At 44.0% G+C, this 17,439-nt stretch overlaps 1 protein-coding gene across 1 annotated transcript in view; it reads left to right on the forward strand.

Moving 5' to 3' along the window:
* Positions 1 to 17,439, forward strand: part of LOC113182482 (cilia- and flagella-associated protein 337-like) — a 121,319-nt gene that overhangs the window by 82,389 nt on the left and 21,491 nt on the right. Inside the window, exons 7-12 of the mRNA XM_026388416.2 lie at positions 4,585 to 4,736; positions 7,712 to 7,814; positions 13,176 to 13,282; positions 13,364 to 13,443; positions 14,200 to 14,254; positions 16,961 to 17,006. Coding sequence (XP_026244201.2) covers positions 4,585 to 4,736; positions 7,712 to 7,814; positions 13,176 to 13,282; positions 13,364 to 13,443; positions 14,200 to 14,254; positions 16,961 to 17,006 — 543 coding nt within the window. The remainder of the gene's footprint in view (positions 1 to 4,584; positions 4,737 to 7,711; positions 7,815 to 13,175; positions 13,283 to 13,363; positions 13,444 to 14,199; positions 14,255 to 16,960; positions 17,007 to 17,439) is intronic.

Below are 17,439 nucleotides of genomic sequence, written 5' to 3' on the forward strand. Positions count from 1 at the left end.
TCAATTCAGTCTTCTGAGCAAACTTGATTAAAATGGTAAGATTTATGAACTTTGGCTTTTGATTTATTTTGAAAAATCAAATTAATCCAAAGGCATCATCCAGAGTCACAAAGTTGGGAGGCTTCATATTTTTAATGAGCTTTTTTTATATTTTCCCCCAAACTTATGGCCCTCAGATAATCATAATTCTGTATGTGGGGACACGTCTTCTATCCTATTTTCTTTTCCTAGTGCTTCTCCATTTTCTTCCAATCTAAACTCATGATTACAAGATTAGCATCTTGCCTGTGATGATTCAGACATATTGAATCACTTCCCAATGTGTATTTAAAATATATTGAAATCCTATCTTGGAAATATGGTGTGTAAGTTATTTCAGAATATATTATTCCTATCAAATAAAAACTAATCAAGTAAGAGCCAAACAGCTAGATTTCTAGCATGCCTGATCAGATAGTCCTCATTCTTTGAATTGATTTTTCAACCCAAATATTTTACTCCTTTAAATCATGGGGACACACAAGACATTTGAGGAATCTGCTGGTTTCTGGCACTCTGTAAACGAGAGTAAAGTGACAGATTCAGATTTTCCTTTTTCACTTGTTGTTTTCTGTAGTTCTAACATTGAAAATCACAAAGAGGGCTGTTTTGAGTCGACTGGAATTAGGATGGAAAGTTATTTCTCAAAAAGAAATTAGCATGGTGTATTACTTAGCATAAGCAGGATGGAATAAGTCAATGCCTTATTTTCTATAGGTTAAAACAACAGAAGTTTGTTTCTGCAGCAAACTGTGGCCAATGATCCTGGTGAGTGGGTGCTTTTTCTCCCACTCAAGGGACAGGCTCCCTCTAGCTGGTGGCCCCACCCTGACTTAGGTTCTCAGGACTCTTCATCCCCATGCCAGGGGTGTAAGAACAGAGAAGGCACACCTTCTTCTAGATCCCAGCCAGAAATGACACACATCACCTCTCCCAGTCCATGACCACCCTTGGATGAATGGGAGACTGGGAAATGCCTTAATTTGGAAACCATCTTCCAGCAATAACTCCACCTGTGGATAAAGAACTATGGATTGAGGGGATGGAGGGTAGAAAGCTTTGGAGACATGCAACTTTTGAGTTTAAAGTACGAACCTAGCACAAACCATGTTACTGTGGGTGAATGATTGGATCCTTCTGAACTCAGCAAATGAATTTTGAACATTGGCTTATTCGTCTCCAAAATGGGAGAAAGATCCACCTTGTAGGGTGGTCATGCTCATGAAAAGCAATGCAGAAATCGTACTCGCCCAAGAGTAGCTTTACCAGGTAAGACTCTTTTGAGCCTGAGAGACACATCTAATGCAAATAGGTTAAGCTTTAAAGGGAGAATTCGATGGTTGTTGAACTCAGATTATTGGACAGACAGCCTCTTACAGAGATGATACTCACTGCCTGTGCTTCTCACTTCTGCTGTTGGTACACCTTGACCTCATTGGCTCCTACTGCAGAAATCTTTTCTCCCTCCAAATGGTAAGGAACAGAGATGCCCATAATCTAAAATTTACATTCAGACTCCAGTTTTACTACCAGGCCCATCCAGGAAAATCAGATGGAATGACACAAATTGGCCAGAGGTGAGTGCCATGTCTCTTGCCTGCAGTCAGAGAGGCCAATCTCTGGACAGGAAGATGCTGGACAGACACCAAGCAAGTCAGTGATAGCCAAGTTGTGGTAGCTATTTTTATCCTCTGGGGATTTGATGCCAATTTGGTAGGTCAACCTCAACTTCAGATTGAAGAGTTTAGACCTTCTTAGACCTTAGCAGGCAACCTTGTGCATCATCCCACCTGAGATAACTGTTCCTGAACACCAGAATTATCTATGTGCTCCTTCCCATCATCAAAATCTCTTCTTCCGTAAATTTATGTGTTAGTGTATTTTCTGTTGCCATAATAAAATACTTGATATTAGATAATTTATAAAGCATAGAGGTTTTCCTATCTCATGCTTGTGAGGTTAGGAAGCCCAAGAACATGGCACTTGCATCTGATAAAGGCCTTCTTGCTGCACAACACGGTGGAGGGTATCATATAGTGAGACAGAGCAAGCATGCTAACATGGGTCTCTCTCTCTCTCATTAGGAAGTCACTAATGCTTTATAAGAACCTCATGATCATGCCTAATCCTAATTACCTCCCAAGTCGTACCTCCAAGTACCATTAACATACTAATTTAGGGATTAAGTTTGGAACACAAATTTTGGGAGAAGCATTCAAACCCCAGCTACTGATGTCATGAGGCGAGAAGAAATCAACGGATAAGTGGGTTCCCATGGAGACGTAAGTGACTGATAACAGCTGCACGGCTTACCTTTCTATCAAGGAAAATGAGCATCTTCAACCAACCAACCAATGTTACAGAAAGGAGAGAGGATGCCCCTTGAACGAGCTGGCCCTCGGGGACACCTTTTCTGTGGGATCGTTTGATCTTGGTCGCCATTGTGGCTCCCATGCTGACCCCCTAGGGGACACAGCTCCCCACTCTTATGCCAGATGAAAAGACAGGCTGGAACTTTGATAATCCGTTTGCTAACTGCTGGGAGAACCAATGGGAAGACAGCACAGAGTGTAAATGCAGCAGTGTAGACTCTGGTGGAGGAGGTAGAGGCTTAAACTGCATCATAGCTAACTGGCTTCCTGGAACTCCATGGAGAGAAGAAGCCCCGTCCAAGCACATCCCACCCTCTCTCAACCTTGGGTGTCTCTGTGCACATCCCACCCTCTCTCAACCTTGGGTGTCTCTGTGCACATCCCACCCTCTCTCAACCTTGGGTGTCTCTGTGCTGCTCTGAAGGCCGATGGGCCTGCGGGTGATTTCTGGTTTAGCTATTTATTAGTTCTATAAATTCCGGAGAGTTCTTTAACTTCCCTGGGACTCAACAGTTAACCTTTGCCTCCCAGAGTGGGTTTATGAGAGCATGGATTCACTAGAGCTGTGCTGGAGTTTGGGCCCTAAGTGTCCAGCAACAGTTCATGTGTTAAATTCCCGTTCCCAGAATGCCATAGGAGGAGGGGAACCTTTAAGAGGGGTGCCTCGTGGGAGGTCTTTCGTTATTGGAGGGATGTGCCATGGAAGGGATTGGGGGACCCACCCTCCTCCTTCCTCCCTTTTGTTCCACCACACACCCCTGTGATGAGGTGCTGCCTCGCACAGTTCTTAAAAACAGCAAGGCCAACCTATGATGGACAAGAACCTTCCAAACTGTGAGCCAGGATACACATTTCCTCTTTAGAAGTTGATTTTCTCGGGTGTCTGTGACAGTGATGGAACCTAACATGGGTTGACTAACAAGGTACCACAGATTAGGTCGCTTAAACACGAGAAATGTCTGGTCTCGCAATGAAGGAGGCTGGAAGTCCAAGATCGAGGTGTCTCGATAGGGTTGGTTCCTCCTGGGGGCTGTGGAGAGAGAGTTCCAGGACTCTTGTCTAGCTTCTGGCAGCTTGCTGGTAATCTCTGGCGTTCTTTGGCTTAGAGATGCGTCTCCCCAATCTCTGCCTTCATCTTTACGTGACTTTCTCCCTCTCTACACTTCCCTCTTCTTACAAAGACACCAGTCATATTGGTTTAGGGGCCCAGCAGGACCTCATCTCAACTGATTTTATTTGCAATGACCCCGTTTCCCAATAAGACTCTAGTCAAATATAAATTTGGGAGGGACACAATTCAGCCTATAACAGAGCAACTAAGAAAATGCACGTCAAGCAGCCGACAGAACATCAGATGCGTGTTAGCTGACGAATCACCATGGCCTTCATGACAATTATGATCTTCCCAGTTTTATGCCTGGCCCCTCTGCTCCTCCCCAGCCCCCACGGCTCTCACAGACCTTGCCAGGTCACAGTACACTAAGATAATACAAGAGCCACGGCATGATTTACACACCCACCTTAATAAAGGACAGACGATAACGTTATCATTTTAATCATGTTACACCATTACTGTGTTTAAACCTTGACGGTAAACATTGTGTCTTTAAATTTTTTTTTTTAATTTCTTGCAACAGCTGTATAAGGGAAGTGCCATCATTAATTTTCCCATTTTGCAGATGAAGAAATGGAGGGGAAAAAAATGGTAGGAACTTGCCCAAGGCCCCATGGCCATTTGGTGGGCTTTGAAACCCCGTGTCCTCAACCCTGAAGTTTGTCCCCTGTGTCTTCCAAATGTCTGTCCAGTGACTGGTTTTGAGGATCTGCATTAAGAAATGGGGATGAAGATTGTTGTGTAGCACAAATTGGACTCATGATTTCAGCTCCACTCTGACAGTTGGGTCCCTGGGAAGAGAGGTGACTGGTCATCCCTTGTAGGGGGAATAAATCACAGTCCCCCTCCCCAGGTCACTCCAGCATGGATCAGGAACACGGGCCTCACTCTGCCTCCTGGAGAAGCAACAAAAAAACTTCTCTTTGGTGTGTGTGGGGGGGGCGTCTGGGGCAGTGTTTCGAGTTGGTGGGACCAAACCAGACCCCCCAGCAGACAGCAGCTGGGCACACAGCACAGAAGGCAACTCAAGCTCTGTTGCTTGTCCCCTTTCCTCCTCAGATCTGGGATCTGGAGACCCACAGCTGCTTGTTTACAGCCTCCTCCAGAGCCAGTGGCATTCAGGGGACGCTCGCAGCCTGCCTCTATCTCCCGGGTCCCCGAGCTCTGTGCGTGGCCGCCGACACCGTGGCACTCTTACACCTCAGAATGAGGTATGAAGCTGTTCTCTCAGAGCCAGCTGTGGTCAGCCCCCTCTTAGCACTCTGTTGGGTCTCCACGGGGCCTCCCCACTGCAGGCCAGACCTGGGTCTGTAGCTCACAGTGAGTATTTGGTGAGCCCTCTTGAGTATTTCCCGTTAATTACTCCAGCACCCCCTTCTCATATTATCCAGAAGTCTGTGATCTATCTCTTAGGCCTGTCCCACCCACCTTTGTATTAAATTGTTCAAAAATTGATGATACAGGGGCTGCTTATCCAGACCAAAGGCAGCGTCAGCCAAGCAGAGCCAGTCCTGGGGGCGCTGCTCAGCTCACCAGCACTGTGGACGGTGGCCTCCGCTGTGCCCCATATCCCAGGCCCGTAAAGTGGGACAGCCATGCAGGGCAGCACCTGCCCACATGAGATGGATCTGTATGGAGAAGCCCCTGAGTGGGCTTCTCCTGGCCAAGGCCTTGGTGTCCAGGAGTGTTAATGCCTCAGGACGCAAGTCTTTTTGATTCTTCTGCAAACGAGTGCACTTGGTTTCTTTGGCACAGCTTTGCCGGGACACATTGCCTTGGCAAGGAAGACAGGTGCCTACCTGCCTGCCCTTCCACGCTCATGAAGCCCACTTAGCATTGAAACTGAGTCAGCTCCAGGTGTCTTTTTCTGCCCTTCCTGGGCTGAGATGAGTTTGGAGTTCTGCTTCTAACTCCAACCCTGAAGATGAGCAAGCAGGATACTAGAGAGGCTTTTCCCCAGGGCACAGGGGAGCCAGGAACAGAGCAGGGACTAGACTTCCAGTCTTTGGGTACCTGGTCTTTTCCCTGCCACGCCCACTGACACAATGAAGATCTCTAAGACATCAAAGGGGAGAGGGGCCTTATGTTTAGACAACACCAACAGCAATCAGACAACTGGAGTCCTACTTCCTGGTTCCCTTCCCCAGGGCCTGCATAGAAGGCTGCCTTAGAGGGCCCTAAAAGGCCTTGCAGGCACGGGATAAGTGGCTTCCCTCCTCTCGGGCTCTGCAGGGGAGGAACTGTACCCTGCAGCAGGCAGGGACAGCAGGGTGCAGCACCTGCACTGTGCTTTGAGAGCTGACAGGCCCTCTGCATCCCAAAAGTACAGACATCATGACAGCCAGCTCCTGGAGCTAGTGAGGCCCACTCTTACTCCCCCATTATTTCTCTCTGACTGCACCAACAAAACATTCCTCATGGGCACTTTCTCCCTCAGTGTTCAGCAATCCTGAGTCCAAAGTCAGTCTTATGTGTAATGCAAGACAAGGATGCAGGAAAGCTTTTCGAGTAAATATCGTAGTTCACATATTTCAAATCCTCTCTCTCTCATCAGGGTAACTGAATTTCCTGAGCCCAAAATCATGATGTGTGGCCTCACAAATATTTTTTTTTTTCCTTGACTTGTGAACATAGAGTCTCAAAGACATTCTCTGGACTCAGCGATCGAATCACATGTTCAGAATTCACATTATAGAAAAGTGATCCCTTTTGCACAATACCAGAATGCCATGCAGAAGGCCAAAATGTGTGTCTCTGGTCTGTGGCCTTCCAAATGTGCTCACTGAGGCGGTGAAGCAGGCTTGCATGGACCAGGAGCGCCCAGGCAGGGCAACTGCCAAGTGATTGTTACCACTGGGCACGGAAGCAATCTCAGGCTCTTCACTCAAGATGCCAAAACAACCAGCCCCAAACGGAAGCTTCAGTCAATCAAACTGCTGTTTGTTCTACATGATAGCACTGTGTAGAACAAACAGCCGGCTTGATTGATTTCTTTTGGAGCGAGTCACTGAAATTCCAATTCACGGCAAACACAGGCTCCATCTCCAGCGCCAGCACTTAGGAGCCAGACAATGTCCCTCCCACTACCCCCTAGCCCCGTTCCCTGCTGTCACTCAGGAGCTGTGTGACCTGGATTGAGTTACTTAGCTCTCATCAGTGAAGTGGGGAGCGTAGCTCTCTCTTCCCAAGGCTGGAAAGGGAAATGAGGCTCTCTGCCAGGCCCAGAACTTTCTGTTTGCCCTGGGCTCCCTGCGGACCTCCCTCTTCCCACCTTCACTTCCCAAGCCCAGGGACCCTTCATGGAGAGGTTTTCAACATCCTTGTGCCAAATCCTAGTTTCCTTGAAGAGGTTTTGGGGCATGATGTCTAGGGCTTCAGATCCATGGAGGGCTCAGCAGCAGTGCCTTGGGGCTACACAGCAGAGGGACAATAAAGAGAGATGGCAGAACAATGGCATGCAGCACAGACATTCTGTATAAGTGCTCTCTGTGTGCCAAGCCCCTCCAGACTCTTCTATCCTCTTACCCCATTTATTTCTCACAAAATTTCCACGAGGGATTCCATTTTGCAAAAGAAGAAATTCGTCCAAAGGGGCCAGGGTACTTAAGCCTGGGGGCTCTCTGTTCTATGTTCTGACCTCCCCAAGGTGGCTCACAGGACAAGGCTCTGAGTGTTCAGATGTGCCCTTTGTACCTGGTACCCTTGGAGTTGTGCCACGGGGCTTCCCAGGATCTGCCTGGCCTCTGCCCCCTTGTGAGTAAGAAGTGCTGTTTTCTGGGCACAAGGATTTACAAGAGGGATAATCCCTATGTGTTTTTTTGGGGGAAAGATCTGAGTTATTAGTGAAAAAGACCCATTCTGTAGTGCCACAAAATCACATTTCTCCTGCTCTCAACAGGAGACATGCGCTCTCAGTTTTCCTGTTTAGCAGCTGCTGTGGCTTACTGCTCCCAATTTTATATGTGCCATTTTGTGCTAATGACATTATGTTTTCTCATTGAATCCTCAAAACAACCCTTTAAAGTAGGTGCCATTATCCTTACTTTACAGATAAGATTGGGATTCTAAGCAGTTAAGTGATTTTGACCTAAAAGCAACTTTGTAGCCATTTCTTAATGTGCCCTCCTGGGTTCCTGTGTCACGAAGTGGCCTTAGGTTTTCACTGTCTCTCTTTTACATGAGCAAGATCTGCCCCAGAGCCCCACCTGGCACTTTCCCACCAAGAACCCGTGGTGTGTTGCGGGTACAACTCGGCCTTCAGGCATGTGGTCAGCTGCTCAGAAGCATCTGTAAGTACCACTCCTGCTCTTCTAGGAATAATGTATTTGTGGGTGTGGGCCGGGCCTCTGTGTCTTCCCCTTAGAACTGAACAGTATGTTCTGGGGATTTTCCATCTCTGTAATAAACAAGGAGAGGCTAACTCTTTTCTGCGAATGCTCTGGTACCCTCAAGACATTCTCCCAGGAGAGTCAGATGGAGGAGCCTGCAGTTTCACCAGTGGCTTGTAGCATGAGCTATTCAGAAGGACCATTCTGGTAATATGGTTTCATTGAGATTCTCTTCCATGGTGTAAGACAATGACTACCCAACCCCGTACTATCCCCCAATCCGTGTTGGTAGGGACAGACTTCTATGTCCACTTCCCCTCCTAAAGGGTTCCTAAGGACCATATCATCTATATCCTTGATGAGTGGCACAGTATGAGCCCCCTGGAGATGGGGACAATCAGTACTCATCGAATAAGGAAAAGACACACATCCTGTGATTCATCTTCTTATGTCCTTGTGCTAATGGGAGGGTACAGGCACACTCCAATTCCATGCATGATGTTTTAGTGTTCTGAATCTCCTAATATATCCATGTGTCATTGAATGACGGGATGTGTTCTTAGAAAAGGGGGGATGGCTATTTTATCACGGTGCAAACATATAATTGCCCAAAACTAGGGGGTAGAGCTCCTACATGCCCAGCCTGTGTGGGTTTACATTTATACGTGTATGTATGTGTGTGTGATCGCCTATTTTTTTCCGCAAAGATGTGTCCCCTATTTGGTCACAATAAACAAACTTCATACGACTGGATCAATCACAGGAGAAAATGATGGTGTTGAGAGAGGTGGTGAACGCGAGATAATGAGGCTGCCGCAGTGTCATCTGGCACGATCTTGTACAACAAACGTTTTTTATAAGTAAGAATACACACTAAAATAACCACCAAATGTGGCACAGTATATACAGAAGCCAGTAACGTAGTCATTTATCATCATCAGAAACATCATTTTCTGCACATAATTGCATTTTCTATGCTTTTATATGTCTGGTGGCACAGGGGTTGTTATACCTGTGTCACCACAAACATGTGAGTCACGTGTTACCCTAGGACTTTACAACCGCTGTGATGTCACTGTGGGAGACAGGAATTTTTCGGCTCCATTACAATCTTATGAGACCTATACTGGGCACGCAGTGGGGCAGGGGGTTGATGGAAACGTCATTATGAAGCGCATGACTGTATTAGTTCAGTGGCTTTTTGAATCAATGACCTGGGTAGCAGTACAGGTGAGTGGCCAAGGCATGTGGCCTCGCCTTCTTTCCTGCTTCCTTCCAGAGCCAGGCCCACCAGTCTTCAGGGATTACGGCCTCAGGTGTATGCCCACGCCACCCCGAAAGTCCACTCCACACTCTGCATTTTCCTCCCCAGAGAGACTTTGTGGACCTCACCCAGGTTTTTGCCTGGTGATAAGTGATCACTATGATTTTAAGTATCAAAAAACTAAATTACCTGATCTGTGGGTCAGAAAGTGTTTACAATGACTCAGTCTCAATACATCTGAAAGAAGAGGAGTTCCTGTGTATTTGGGGTGCACACCCACCAGGGAGTATTCATCTTGCATATTTATCAGAACTTCCTGAGACTCCCTGAAGCACCCCATTTTACCTCCTCAGTAGCCTGCTCATCAGGTCCAAGCTTTTCTACGTCTACCCCAGGATTTTCCTGCTTTTCCTACACGCTCCGCAGCCTTCACCCCCTTCCTGACCACCCATGTTCAGTACCCCCCACGATGGTGCAGGATTGTTTCAGATACGAGAGCCTCCTCCTCTTCGGCAAGACAGCGAGGGAGCTTGAGCCCAGGGATCAGAGCCCCTGTGTCTCGTCCTTCTTCTTCAAGGCAAATACCAGCTCCTCTGAGAAAAGTCCTCAATCTCCCCCGCCTCACCCTACAGCTTGGGCTTCTAATTCTACGGGAACGCAGGCTGCCTCTTTCAATAACTTTGCTTTTAATAAGAATCCCTCCCCCTGGCAGTAGGTGGTAAGTAGATGTTGAATTGAGATATAAATATGCTTACAGCTATTGTAGTAGACACATGCTGGTAATAAACTCTCCAACGCTGAGTGAATTAAATTACTGATCTCAGTATGTGCGCACCTTGCGGATATGTTGCTGAGTGAAATCCTTGTAATGTCATTATGCCACTGTCACCATCCATAGCATCTAAACCACGTTACACACTTGACAATTATGGAGTAGGGAATATAACCCTAGATCTTCCCAGAGCCAGATTTATGAACATGGTGATACCACCTTTTGTCCACTCGTTCATATAAGCAGAAGCACTAAAGACCACCAAATTTTGGCACCTCTGAAAATGTTTGAAAACGGCACAATGAAAATTCATAAATGTTTAATTCAATGCTATGTCATATTACATTCCAACTACGACTTAACTTATGTATATATAGTTATAGATATATGATATGGAAACTTACTTTATGAGTTACAGATAAATTGTCATCAACAGACCTTGAAACTATAACTGTTTTAAAATTTAATATGAAAATTTTATTAAGCCATGCATGGTGGTACTCACCTGTAATCCCAGCAGCCCAAGAGGCTGAGGCAGGAGGATCAAAGCCAGCCTCGGGAACTTAGCAAAACCCTAAGCAACTCACTGAGACCCTGTCTCAAAAAAAAAAAAAAAAAAAAAAAAAATATATATATATATATATATATATAAAGGGATGTAGATGTGGCTCAGTGTTTAAGCACCCCTGGGTTCAGTTCTAGTACCAAAAAAAATTTTTCATTTAATTTTAATTAAGTTTTTAAATAAAAGATTAAAATTTTATATAACTTGGAATATGGTTGCATTTTACTATGTGTGATTTGATGGTGTTTCCAAAAGGAAGAATAACTTGGGTTGATGAGATTCTCAAAGGACCTGCTATGTATGAAATTTTTCTTACAAAGAGCAAGTAGGCATACCTGAAAACATGTGACTTTTCTTTAGACTTTTCTTGATTCTATAAATAAAACCCTGAAGTCATTTGGAGGGATATTTCCATTTTTCACTTCAGTCTTTTCACTTTCAGATAGCTTTCTTTGAGGGGCTTTGACAATTTTCTCTCAAAGATGGGTCTTTTTAATTGTAGAATGGGAGTCCAAGAGGTGGATGAAGAAGGAGGGTCCCCCTTGGGTGTGGGTCCTGGGCTTTCTGCTTCATTCTTCCAAGCCAGGGCCTCACCACCAGCTGATAGGTACTTCGTTCAAATCTGGTCCCCAGCCATATTACTGAGGAATGCAGGCTGTGGGACTCTGGTTTACATGCAAATGGTGGACAGCTGAAAATGAATCCCAGCTGCACCAAGGGTCTCTTGCAATGTTCTGGGGAAGAGATGAATGTACCTGAGTGGCAGGCACCTCTAGGGGCCTCGACCTTGCAGGGGGAAAGAAGCAGAGCGTTCGCCACTGGAAATCTGTTCTCAGGCATTTAAAATCCTGAGACAGTGGGAGGACAACGCCTTCTGGCTTCTGGCTTCTGGCTTGGAGACCTAGAACTTTCTCTCAAATGAAGGGCAACTTCCTCTTTTACAAAGTAGCAAGTTAGAAGAAATATTCCCTAGTCCTGAGAAAGGATGCACCCCCTTGGGATTTCTGTCCCCTCAATCACATGGTCTGGTAGAGATTTTGCAAGTCAGAGGACTCTGGGTGAGTCTCCAGGAAGGCTACCCCAGGGGAAGCCTGCCTGAGGGGGCGTTCACATCAACCAGTCACAAAAGATGCCCCGGGGCTCTCTTGAGGAGGATGGGGCTGAAGGAAAGTAATTGCAAGACTGAAACTCATCCGACCAAGTAACACAGTAAGTCCCAGGGCTTAGAAGATGTAGCCACCCCCAAAAAGGTCACTTTCTTGTTGACCTTTGCCCTCATGGTGAATAAATTTTGCTCCTTAAAATTCAATGCACGCCTATATTCTCTGAGCCTGGATGGTTAGAGTTGTAACCTATGCTTTTGAAATCTTCCAAACTTCTCACTGAGATATGGGCTGAACTGCATAACCTCAAGTTCATGTTGAAGTTCTAATCCCAGTCCCTCAGAATGTGACTGTATTTGGAGGAAGGACCTTTATTTTATATTTATCTTTTTATTTTGAACTGAGACATAAAACATAAAACTTTTTAGAGTAATATAGCAACATGTGATATTTTAAATTCCTCTCTCTTTAAACATGTATCTTTTTTTTTTTTCCTGGTGAAAACACTCAAACTCCTTCTAGCTTTTGGAAATGTACATCAGATTATTCTTATCTGTAGTCACCCTACTGTGCAACAGCACTCCAGAACTTCTTGCTTCTAACTGTAACTCAGTACCCCCATCCCTCCATTCCCTCTCTTTTCTCCAACCTTGGTACCCACCATTCTACTCTCAACTCCTAGATCTACATTTTTAGATTCCACATACAAATCATGTGGTACTTGTGTTTCAGTGCCTGACTTGCTTCACCTAGTATAATGATCTCCAGTTCCATCCATGTTGTCACAAATGATAGAATTTCATTCCTTTTTATGGCTGAATAGTATCCCATTTTATAGATGTACCACATTTTCTTTATTTATCCATCAATAAATGAACACTTGAGCTGATTCCTTATCTTGGCAATCATGAATAGTGCTGCAGTAAAATGGGAGTCAGAGATCTCTTCAACATACTGATGTCCATTCATATATGCATATACACATATATACATACATATATACATATGTGTATATATAAATAAATAAATATATATAAACACCTAGTCACCTAGTAGTGGCATTGCTAGATCATTTGGCAGTTCCGGTTTTAATTTTTTAAGGAACATACGTATTGTTTGTCATAATGGGTGTACTGATTTTCATTCCCACCAACAGTATGCAAAGGTTCCCTTTCAGAGATAGGATCTTTCATGAAGTGACAAAAGAAAGCCATCAGGGTGGATCAGTCTGACTAGTATCCTTTTAAGAGGAGACTGGAACCTAGAAAGAGATCAGATATGTGCATGCACAGGGACACAGCAAGGAGGTGCTTCTCTGAGCCAAGGAGAGAGGCCTCCGAGAAACCAACCTTGCTGGTACCTGGACCTTGAACACCCAGCCTCCAGACTGAGACAGTAAATGTCTATTGTAGAAGCCGCCTAGTCTGAGGTGCTTTGTCATGGCAGCCACAGCAAAGGAATACACTGGGGTGAGCCAACTTGGGCTGGAAATACAGATACCTTCAGAGTCAATTTGTATCTTTTATATCTATGATGTTAAACTTCTGAATACAAATTCCCTTCCATTTTGATAGCCATTATCTCTCAGTTACTTTTTCCCCCCAATTTTTAAATCCAGATAGTGAAAGTATGGGACTTTGAAACAGGAAGACAGTTGTCTGAATTTTTGGGGGCTCACGGCAATGCTGGGATTACTTGTCTGACCTTTGACTCCAGCAGAAGAAGGTACGTGCCTTCTCCAGTGTTGTTGACCATGGGGCAGGTGACCCCTACCATGTCCTCCTAAGGGACCACTCTGTTTTCTAGGCTAGTGACCGGGGGCAGAGATGGCTGTCTGAAAATATGGAGCTACAATAATGGACACTGTCTACACACCCTGAAACACGGTAAGTGATGCTGGGGTATTCCAAGTGGTCCCCCTAAAATATGGATGCAAGATTAGTTGTAAATGTAAAAGAAATCAAATGAGATCCATCTAGAATTTGTATACCAACCCACACCCTTTTTCTCAGGCATATTACAATACTCGATGACTCGGAACTCATGCTTCATAGGGATGCAACCCCATAAGTCAAAATCTAGATTCACAAATTATAGGCAAGTATCTTGTTGGATTTCCTCCTTCCCAAGGCTGCTCACTCCGTCCATTCATTCATTCTGTCTGGTCTTGGCAAAATTTCCCTGCTTCTGGCTTTGAAATTTCCTGCGATGTCGATAAAACGCAAACATTCTTCAACTATCGCTGGAGAATAAATGAAGTCCAAGTAAAAGAGACAAAAAGTGATCAAAGCCATGATACTGAAGCCACAAGTCTGTGTTTTCTAGCCCTGTGGTGACTTCTGTGCATTCACTCATTCGTTCCCCCACTAGGAAGTGCCACGTTCTCCTAGGGACCTATCGGGAGAGGCTGGCCCCTTCCCATAGCTGAGCAATGGGCAGCCTCAGAATCATAGGACAAGGAGGGCAGCAATGAACCAACAGTGCTTAAACGACTTCAAAGACATTTAACTATGATCTGGAAGCTAGAAAGTCAATGCTAAAATCTCCCCCAGCATCAGTAAGAGTAGGTCAACATAAATCAGCCAATTCAAGAATTGGTCAAGAAAACTCTTCACTATAAAATAGTATTATTTTCTTTCTAGATGAAAAACAAAGTGAAGTCTGCGATTGTACCTACATGGAGGTGAACCAAAATAAGTGAGTTAAACTCAGCTGTCGTAGGAGAGGGGTTCTCTTTAGTGGGGTATCATTTTCTGGCTTAAAATTTCGTCCTAGGGGAAGACATCAAAACCGTGCAGGGAATTTTCCAGAAGGAAACATGTCAAAACATTTCTGAGGACTCTGGTTGTCTTTCTGGCGCCAATTTAGGCAATAAGGCTTTTTCTAGAACATGGGAGCAATTCTCTGCACATTTTGACAACTGTTTAGAAATACAGGTAGAAAGCACAACACCTCCCTACCTAATGCTTTATGAAGGAATAAATCAGAGACTGGAGCAATTAAATTCAACTGTCACAAATCAAAGAACAAAAATTCAATAAAAATTCCCTCCGGAACACTACAAGGTGAAGCAGTTTCCATTCACACCCTTGTCTCCAGGGATCCACTGTGCTCTGGGGACCAGGTCATCCTCGGGAAGGCAGCTGTGCATGGAGGAGCATTTGTTGATCTCAGAAATGATGGGATGTCCTATTTCTATTTCCTGATCTTTCAAGCACCAGTTCAAAGACAGACCCTAATTTATTAAATCACATTTCCTCTTGTTCTCAAAAGAAACAGAAGCGCTTATATTCTTCTTTTAATGATTCTTTTTTATTGGTTCTTTTTAGTTATACATGAGAGTGGAATTAATTTTGATATAATGATACGAGCATGGAATATATCTTATTCTAATTAGGACCTCATTCTTGTGGCTGTATGTGATGGTGGGATTCACCGTGTGCATATTCATTTATGTATATAGGAAAGTTATGTCAGATTTATTCCCCTCCCTTCCCTTCATTTCCCTTAGTCTAATCTACTAAACTTATCTTCTCCCCCACCCCGCCCATTGTGGGTTAGCATCCACATATCAGCAAGAATATTCAACCTTTGTTTTGGGGGGGATTAGCTTACTTCACTTAGCATGATAGTCTCCAGAGCCATCCATTTACTGGCAAATGTTATAAAGTCATTCTTTAGTAGCTGAGTAATACTCCATTGTGTGTATATATCACATTTTCTTTATACATTCATGAACTGACGGGCACCTAGATTGGCTTCAGAGCTTAGTATTGTGAACTGAGCTGCTATAAACATTGATGTGGCTGTGTCACTGGAATATGCTGATTTTAAATCCTTTGGATATATACTGAAGAATGGGATAGCTGGGCCAAATAAATGGTGGTTCCATGCCTAGTTTTATGAAGAATCTCCATACTTCTTTTCAGCGTGGTTGCACCAAATTGCAGTCCCATCAACAAGGTATGAGTGAACCCTTTTCCCCACATCCTCATCAATATTCACTGTTACTTGTACTCTTGATAATTGTCACTCCGACAGGAGTGAGATGGAATCTCAGTGTAGTTTTAATTTGAATTTGTCTAATTGCTAGAGAGGTTGAACATTTTTTTTCATATATTTGTGGACCGATTGTGTTTCTTCTTGTGTGAAGTGTTTGTTCAGTTCCTTTGTCCACTTATTGATTGTGTTATTTGGGTTTTTTGCTGTTATGTTTTTTGAGTTTTCTGTATACCTGGAGATTAATGCCCTATCTGAGGTGCAGGTGGCAAAGATTTTCTCCATTCTGTATGTAGGCTCTCTTCACACTCTTGATTGTTTCCTTTGCTGTGAAGAAAATTTTTAGTTTGATGCCATCCCATTTATTGATTTTTTATTTTGCTTCTTGTGCTTTAGGAGTTTTGTTAAGGAAGTCGGTTCCTAAGCTGACACGTTGGAGAATTGGGCCTACATTTTCTTCTAGCAGGTGCACGGTTTCTGGTCTAATGCCTAGGTCTTTGATGCACTTTGAGTTGATTTTTGTGCAAGGGTTAAATTTCCTTCTCTTACATATGGACTTCCAGTTTTCCCAGAAGCATTTGTTGAAGAGGCTATCTTTTCTCCAATGAATGTTCATTGAGCCTTTTTCTAGTATGAGATAAATGTATAAGGTATGTTTGTCTCTGAGTCCTCTATTCTGTTCCACTGGTCTTCAGGCCTCTTCTGGTGCCAATACCATGCTGTTCTTGTTACTGTAGCTCTGTAGTACAATTTAAGGTCTGATATTGTGATGCTTCCTGCTTCAATTTTCTTTCTGAGGATGCCTTTGGCGATTCTGGGTCTCTTATTTTCACAAATGAATTTTATGACTGCTGTTTCTATTTCTATGAAGAATGTCACTGGAATTTTAGTGGGAATTGTGTTGAATCCATACCGTGCTTTCAGTAGTATGGACATTTTGACAATATTAATTCTGCCTACCCAAGAACATGGGAGGTATTTCCATCTTCCCAGGTCTTCCTCAATTCCTTTTTTTAGTGTTCCATAGTTTTTATTATATAAGTCCTTCACCTCTCTATTTTAGATTGATTCTGAATTTCTTTGGGGCTATTGTAAATGGGATAGTTTTCCTAATTTCTCTTTTGGCTGACTCATCATTGATTTACGGGTGTTCATTTTATATCGTGCTACTTGGCTGAATTCATTTATGAGTTCTAGAAGTTTTCTGGTGGAGTCTTCCAAATATAGAATCTTTTTGGATCTTCTAAATATAGAGTCATGTCACCGGCAAACAGACCTAGTTTGAGCTAGAAGACCTTATATTCTTGCTGTCTTCATTTATCACCTGGATTAAATTAAAGCACAATATTCGTTTCACATCAAACATATAACAGATGGAAATGTGAAATTCTGTTATCGTCCTAGGTGTATCATAGCTGTTGGATGGGACAGAAGAATAAACGTGTATTTTGTAAGTGAAACATACAAAATGATGATATTTCAAAGTCTTCCTTCAGATCTCTCTCTCTCTCTCTCTCTCTCTCTCTCTCTCTCTCTCTCCCTCTTTCTCTCCCTCCCTCTCTTCCTCCCTCCCTCTCTCCCTCCCTCCCTCTTTCTCTCCCTCTCCTTTTTCTTTTAAATATAGATTTTGCAGTACCTTTGCTGTCTTTCACAAGTTGAGTTGTGGCATGGACAGAGGGTTTTCTCTCTTTATTCCTTTTGCTGTATTCTTGCACCTAAAAATATTTTTGCCTTCTTTGTTTCCCAGTTTTTCTCATGTTGCTCCTTCCATGGGCAAAAGCTTAGCTAGAAAACTTGGTTGGGGCTGCAGAGGGTGTCCTGGGAATCCAAAGTAGGCTCTTCCCTGAACACCTGCAGTTCTGCACCTTGACCCTCACACCTTG

Source organism: Urocitellus parryii, chromosome 2 (assembly GCF_045843805.1).
Source record: "Urocitellus parryii isolate mUroPar1 chromosome 2, mUroPar1.hap1, whole genome shotgun sequence".
In the NCBI taxonomy this organism is placed as follows: Eukaryota; Metazoa; Chordata; class Mammalia; order Rodentia; family Sciuridae; genus Urocitellus; species Urocitellus parryii.